This window comes from Pseudorasbora parva, chromosome 25 (assembly GCF_024679245.1).
Source record: "Pseudorasbora parva isolate DD20220531a chromosome 25, ASM2467924v1, whole genome shotgun sequence".
Lineage (NCBI taxonomy): Eukaryota > Metazoa > Chordata > Actinopteri > Cypriniformes > Gobionidae > Pseudorasbora > Pseudorasbora parva.
The window spans coordinates 20,723,450-20,731,499 of NC_090196.1; the positions used below are offsets into that span (position 1 = coordinate 20,723,450).

The 8,050-nt window shown below is 36.1% G+C and overlaps 1 protein-coding gene across 3 annotated transcripts; it reads left to right on the forward strand.

Moving 5' to 3' along the window:
* Positions 1-439: 439 nt before the first annotated feature.
* Positions 440-7,618, forward strand: fbxl9 (F-box and leucine rich repeat protein). Of its 3 annotated transcripts, none has more exons than XM_067435885.1 (8): positions 440-825; positions 3,234-3,335; positions 3,427-3,744; positions 4,244-4,915; positions 5,897-6,115; positions 6,287-6,424; positions 7,045-7,262; positions 7,342-7,618. In XM_067435885.1, the coding sequence occupies exons 1-8, from the start codon at positions 799-801 to the stop codon at positions 7,508-7,510; spliced, it is 1,863 nt and encodes a 620-aa protein (XP_067291986.1). In that variant the 5' UTR covers positions 440-798; the 3' UTR covers positions 7,511-7,618. The 3 variants fall into 3 exon arrangements, with proteins under 3 accessions (XP_067291986.1, XP_067291984.1, XP_067291985.1); XM_067435883.1 differs by having other exon boundaries at positions 441-825; positions 6,212-6,424; XM_067435884.1 differs by having other exon boundaries at positions 441-825; positions 6,266-6,424.
* Positions 7,619-8,050: the final 432 nt, after the last annotated feature.

Here is an 8,050-nt window from a genome sequence, read left to right on the forward strand (position 1 = left end):
CTGACTTGTGATGCTGTCTGATGTTTATTCTTCGTCCATTTTAGTTACTGAACAAGAAAATCTGTCACTGAATAAATGTTGTAGTCTTTATAAGACTCCGTGTTCGTTTCTTATACAGTGTGAAACTTTAACTTACATTTGATTAGGCCTATTCAGTTTCTTATTTAAATGTTAAATAGCCTATACCTTCTGCTGCATCTGAACATTTTAAAGCAGTTTATTTATTAGGCTATTTTGTATTTGACCTATTGTTTTTTCTATGAACAATTGGACGCCCGACATTCATTTATTTTACCTTCTTTTAATTAATTGTTTTCACACATTATATATATAATAAGGTTATTCGTATAATTTAGCTGTATATGGCTAATTTGATGTGCTCAAAATGAGTTACTGCGCCATCTGTCGACACAAAGTGTCAGGTTCTGTCTTTCATTAAACTACGTTTCCCAGGTTATTTTGCGCGCTTCTAGCACGTGATGTCCAGTGTTGTTCACTGTCAGTTCTTTAATATATTCTTTAGAACAATGTTTTCCTGCTCACATTTATTGTGAGAGTTTTATGATGTGGAGGAACGTGTTGTGGATATTGTTGGGGTTTGGTACATCGTTTAATACTGTGTGAGGAGCAACAGAGGGTCTTCCTTGATCCCGTGCTCATGAATGTTGCACGTTGTCAGTCCGCGACCTGCCGGTCGAATGATAAACAACGTTGAGCTCAGTCAACGATTTAATATTGATATTAAATTCATGTCAATGATAATTCATAAGAGCAGATAACCGAGGTGAGCGCATAGTCATGGAAAGTCCTTACCTACCCACTGAGGTGAGTCCGTCCGTCCGTCCTCCATACAGCACACACTGGATAGGCTAGCCGCTAGTTAGTTGTTTAGACCTGAAATAACAAGTAGGCTAAGTTCCCAACTTGTATTTTACATTTCGGGTTATTCGACAGCACGGCCTTACTGAAATGTACCATAGTTTTACTGTGTTTTGGACTCTGTACCATAGTACAGAATTGGATGTTAAGAATGAAAATATATCACACTTAACCAAGTTATTAATATAGCTTCTTTTTTGAAAGTCGTTTTCTCTATATGGGTGAAACAGTAAAATGATAGATTGATAGGAAGACATGACCTATATAAATATTAATGCATTATTTTATTCTATATATGATGGTATATAGATAAAGTTGACATTCTTCTCTCTCTTGACTGCCATTATCAATCTCTATTTTTATTTATTTATTTAAAATAACTCTTTTTGAATAACTTTCATTTGCTATTTGAGCAATTTATATATATATATATATATATATATATATATATATATATATATATATATATATATATATATATATAATATGGAATAAACATAACATTTTCTGTGATCTACTTATGTGCATTTTAAGATGTTCTGAAGACCTAAAAATTAGATAACAATTGCTTGAAAACCATGTCACTGGGCAGATTATTTGTCTTTCTTATCTGCACATCTCTTCTGTTTTTTATCATGCCCTGTTTCTTCCCCTCATAATTGTCAGTGAAGAAAGTAAACGGTTTACATATTAACATACTGATATTTATATGTTTTATGAATAATTTTCTTAGACACGTTAATTTACTGTTTATTAAAGTTTTAAGTTTATTACATATATGCTCACAATCATTACTAATCTTATGCCCAGTAGCCTATAAAGGCTGAAAAAGGTTGTTTTTTTTAATTTACTGAAGGTTACAAATGGAATGATATTAATTTACAATATATAGGCCTACACATTCATTATTAATCTTATGCCTAATCTGATGATAATGGCTTTGTTAATATTTCTTGTTCGTTAATTAGGCCTACAATATGAATCACATAGGGATACTAGAAATGGCACTGCGACAGCACAGAGCGCCAATTCAGAGGGCGGGCTGCTTGAATTTTGGGTTCATTAGCCTATTAAACTTAATGAAAAACTTAAAACTAAACTTAATGATCATGTCTGTCACTCTCTATGGTTTGCTCTCAAGAAGAATGAAATCTGACTTCTGCTGCGACTCGCTCTCGCTCGGCTTATGCTGTATTGAACAGACGCGTTTAGTTTTTAATTGTTGTGTCTGTTCTCTAACTGAGTTAAATTATTTTATTGTAACCGGTGTTTTACCTGAACACCAACACCGACTATCGCAGCAAGCCTAATCTGTATTAAAGAGAAAAGAATAACTTCATCTGATGTTTAAAGTGAATAAAATAGCATTGACAGTTACTTACTGGTGTTTCACAACTGCTGTCTGAAGAGTTTTGTTCTCTTCCCAAAACTAGTGTGGTGTGGTAGTTTTTACGTTTTTTTGAGGTGCGCGATGGATCTAACCACTGTGGGGCGCTGGAGGAGAGTGGGAATCAAAATGTTTCTAAACTTAAAACTTTAAACTTAAACTTAAAACGTTTGCGTCTGTATTGTTTTACTACTTACACATTTATTTTAAGTATATATATATATATATATATATATATATATATATATATATATATATATATATATATATATATATATATATATATATATATATATATATAATTATATTATTTACAATAAAACTCAACATGTTTTTTTTAGGGGGGACAGCCCTCGACTCATAAAACCCCCGACCACCCATTAGCCAAAGAGGGACATACCCATAAATTCAAGCTTCGCCTTTCGCGTTTTAAAACTCGATGGCACCCTGTCGAATGTGAAGAGCGGGATTGCCATGTTAATCTTGGACTAAAACGGCCACCGTAGGAGTTAAAACGAAATCGGAATTGAGAGGAACGGAAACTAATATTCACCGGATGGTCATATACCTTTTCACCGCTAGATGGGGGAAAATATCACACAGTGTAGCTTTAACTATAATACACATATTGTATTATAGTTAAAGCTATAATACACATATTGTATAATTATAATATTCATTAATAAATACCCATACATTAATATAATGTAAATCTTTGTAGAAAATATTAGTACATTAAAATATTGTTTGCCTGTCATTTTGTCTTTTGTATTATATGTAAACACATTTTTGTGATTTATGTATATGTACTGTATATGTGTGTGTGTGTTTTATCTATATCTTATTATTGACCTGTATGTATAATGTGCAAAATGTTGTTTAGACCAACTTTCACTAGATAGTTGAGCCTTGCCTTAATATCTGCCCGAGAGAGCGTAACCTGTAAATCTTTTCTCTTCTGCTCCAGATTATCACCTACATATTGAGTTACCTTCATGTAACGGATCGAAAGGAGGCATCACTGGTCTGTAAGAGTTGGTACGAAGCAAGCCAAGACCACCAGTTTCAGGTTTTCATTCAACATTCTATTCTAACATACATTTTTTGGTTTAGCCCACTTCTACAGTTGTTTAAATTGCCTTTTGGGTGCTTTAATCTAGAAAAATGCCACCTTCCAATTCCCTGTTTCCACATCTTCACTGGACTTTATCCGTGCACTTGGTGCAAGACGCTCTCGCTGTGGCCTAGTCATCAGTCATCTCGATGGGTCCCGCCTATCAAGACAAGTACTTTCGGAAGTGGGGCTTCACCTCGGCCCACACTTGGACAGTTTGGCTCTACCCGGCAGCAGTATCACAGAGTCGTCCCTGCTGAGCCTCCTACCACATCTCACCGGCCTCCGCAAGCTGGACCTTCACGGGCTGGACAGCCTCTTTATGTCTGGAGCTTTTTTGTCAAGACAGGAACACCGGCGACAGGTTACATCTTTAATGAAACCTTTCAAAATTAATATTTATCTTTCATACTGTGAATTCTAATGTTGTGATGTCTAAATTGAAAAATAAATGTATTGTTTTTCATTTTTTAATATATATTTTTATTATTAATAAAAATATGTCATATTTTTTTAATTGTATTCTTTTAAATAAATATTTTGTATAATATAATTATATATACATTATAACAAAATATAGTAATTATATTTTATATTTAACAAAATAGTAAATAATTTTAAAATAATTATTGCTGTATCTGTCAAAATGATTTAGTACATCATTTTTTTAAATATATTTCTTAAAAACATGTTTATTTTATAATATTTTGTATCATTTAAAATATAATTGTATTATTTATAAATTGTAATGTTTTGTATTATAATTCAACTATATTTTTATCTTTATTTATTAATAAAATGCTATAATTTTTTTTAAAGCAAATAATAAATAAAAATAAAATCTAATATTTGTGCAATAACAGGTCGAGAACGCTTTGAGGAACCTGGAGGAACTGGACTTGTCTGATCTCCGCTACCTCTCAGATCTCTCTTTCAACCGGCTGACGAGTTGCACACCTAGGTTACGTAGTCTGGCTCTGGCCGGATGCCACATTGCTTTCGAGTTTGACCCGTACCGAGGTAGCCCCGTCGGGTCTGGCTCCTCTGCTCTAGTTTCCCTCCGTAACCTCCTGAATCTCTTGCAGAAGCAGGCATCCACAATCCGCAGCCTAGACTTGAGTCGCACCAGCATCACCCCCGAATCCATCCGCTCCATAGCTCAGGTGCCCGGCCTCCGTCTGGATGATCTGAGTCTACGTGGCTGTAAAGAGCTGACCGACTACTCCATCGAGATCCTCTGCAAGCACCAGAAGGGTCTGAAGACGTTGGACCTCGGCGCGTGCACTGAGTTAACCAGTAGGACGGTGCTGGCTGTGGGCACCGAGCTGAAGGAGCTGCAGTCGCTGTCCCTCTCACAGGACTGGAAGATAACTGACAAAGGCCTGATCGAGCTGATGGTTCTGCCTTGCTTGAGCACTCTGGATCTGTCGGAATGTCTGCACATCAGTGGTGCAGACCTGGTGAAGGGATTGTCCTCTCCAAAGCCCAGGGCGCAGCTGCAGGCCCTTAGCTTAAGAAACTGCTCATACATAAGGGTGAGGTAAAAGTGCTGAAAGGCTGATATTAGTTGTTTAATTGTGCCTGCTCATATCCCCTACTTTAACAATGTTATATCCTCATATCCCCTACTTTAACCTTTGTCATTAACTAACGCCTAAAAAAACCCAAATAATTTAATAACTATTAAATGCCATCTTTAACATATATCAAAAGGAATGTCTCTTCTCATACTGTAAATTACATTGTCATGCCTAAATTCACAATTAATTTTAGTTATTTTATTTTGTATGTATTAACAAAACTTTGTAAAAAAATGTTATGTATCATTTTAGCTGTAATATTTCATATATATATATATATATATATATATATATATATATATATATATATATATATATATATATATATATATATATATATATATGTTTTGATCAATGCATAGGATATCTGTATACTGTTTATTATAATGTTGTGACAATTCATTTTTGTGTTTTATTTTTATTTTTTTTAACAAAACATGTATTATATTTCATTTAGAATTTATAAACTAATATTATATATATATATATATATATATATTAAAAAAAACTAAATATTATAAAAATGTCAAAATACATAATTTAATGTGATTTTTGTGTTTATATTTTGTACTCAAAATATCTTAAAATAAATATATCCATTTTTCACACTGTAAATAATGTTGTGATGCTTAAATTCATATTTACAATAATTGGCGATTCGTTTTTTTTTTTATGTATGAACAATTTGTTATAATATTTGTATAATTTATAATAAAATAATATAGTATATACATGTTTATATTATAATGATAATTTGTAATTAACCAAACAGTATAAAAATGTTTACAAATATTTAGGAGTATTGTATTTAGGAGAATTTTAATATGCAGTTTTTGTTTCGCTTAATTACATTTAAATATTTTCCTCAAACAATCCATTAAAAATGATTTTTTTGTATTGTCCCTATTCTTGCTAACACCCTCTGTTCTCTAACAGGATGCAGTCATGTTCTCCCTGACGCAGTTGCTCGGCAGTAAGCTGAGAAAGCTGGACCTCACCTCCTGCGCCTATCTCACTGACCTTAGTGTTCACGCCATCGCAAACTACCTGCCTGCGCTGGTGGTGCTGCGGCTCGGCTGGTGCAAAGAGATCTCCGATTGGGGGCTACTGGGGATGGTGGAGCCCACCAAAAATTGTGAACCAAGCGATAAAGAGGTTAGATTGCCTTGTTTTTATTAAGACAAATATAATGTTTTGATAATCAGTGCACATAAAATGGACAATTTGCTCATAAATGCCCTAAATGTGAAGGATTATAAAGGCCCAAGCTTTACTAGGACATTTGGAAACATGGGCTTTTTCCAGCCTCCCAGCCTGCCTTTCCAGGAGAAGCCACGTCTCGTAACCGAAGAGGACCTGGGGGCTTTTAGAGATCAGGAAAGAGCATCACTGCTGGCCCTCAGAGGTCTTCAGGAACTGGACCTTTCGGCCTGCTCAAAGTTAACCGACACCAGTATCACACAGGTCAGTACATTATTAAAAGTGCATGCATGTTTTTTGTTTTTTTACTTACAAATTGTAGTCCATTACGAAATATAAATTACATTATGAAAATTATACTTGGTAATATCTATTACATGACACATGTAATCTTAATACTTTTTGATTACTTAACCTAAATTGTATTTAAAATTGATTTGAATAGGACAATCTTGCTAGCCTGGCTCCGCCCTCCTACATACTTCCGCTCCAATTTTTATTTTCCTTCAGTGCGTCGTCTGGGTTTCGGTATATGCGCTGGTTTTCTCTGGCCAAATTTTAACTGGTCCAATCAGTAAACAAAGGGCGATGAGCACGATGATGTTGATGTTGTGTGCTAGTTTGAGTTGTAGTTCAGTAATGGCGGCGGAGAAAGATGCGAGCGAAGCCATTCGGTCCATTGTGGCAACATTGCCCGAATATCCAGAAGTTAAAGCTGGCGCAAGAACAATCTTTGCTGAGTTTTGCTGGTGGCCATGATGTTGTGGCCCTCCTCCCCATGGGGTTCAGGAAAAGTTTGATTTTCCAGCTCACTCTGTAAAAAAAAAAAAAAAAGTCTGCACATATATGATTAATAATAAATGTTCTGTTCCTGGCCACCTCAGGTACTCCGTTTCCCAGACCTGCAGCGTCTCTCGCTTTCTATGCTGCCTGATATCAGCGACGACAGCTTGGTGTCCGTAGCCCTTCACTGCCGCAACCTCACGAGCCTGGCACTCAACTTCTGTCCCCATATCAGTGACCAAGGCATGGCGCGGGCCCTTCCGCTCCTCCACAGACTGCAGCACCTGTTCCTGGCCTGCTGCGACGCTGTTACTAACGAGTGAGTGACATCCTCCAGTGCTGTTTTCATACTAACCGTTTGAGCATTTGAGCTTAACACAGTCAATGTGTTCCTGCAGAACTCTTTCCATAATCGCGCTGCACTGCGACCGACTCAGGACCCTCGATGTGTCCATGTGCAAGGACATAACAGTGCACCAGGTAGACCTCCTCCAGTCCCGGCTGCCCTTCCTTGAGAAAGTCCAGTGTCGCTTTGCCAATGGCACCGATTTCACTATGGTAATATGAATCTGTAATACAGTGACAGTGAATCATATGAAAATACTGTACATTTAAAGCACTTTTTACTCAGGTTTAAAAGAGTAATCAATTCCTAAAAGCTTTATTTTTTGCATAGGACCAGGGATGTAGTGGCGGCTAAACGCACGTAAACGCCGTTTACGCACCTCCCAAAATTCAATAATAGCGTTCACCCACCTCCAAAGTGCGTTTATCCACCTCTAAATAGAGTTTATCCGCTTCTAAATAGCCTACAGTTCCTAAGCCATTTTAAATTAAGCTTGTGTCGTTTTAGTTTCATATTGTTCATTTTCATTGGTTGTCTTTCATATCGTGCTGCAACTGATCATTTTACTGACTCAGATCTTTGAGTCTCGTTCAGCAAAATGAACCAATCTTTTCTCTTCCCGACTGATAGGAAGAACAAAAGACTCGGATCTCACCTGTCGATTCAGAATCAGAACAGTCAGAACCCATATGTTGCGTAATGCGCACGTGCAGTCAAAACAAAGTGAACGAATCACTCTCTGCAATGGAGACAACTCGGTA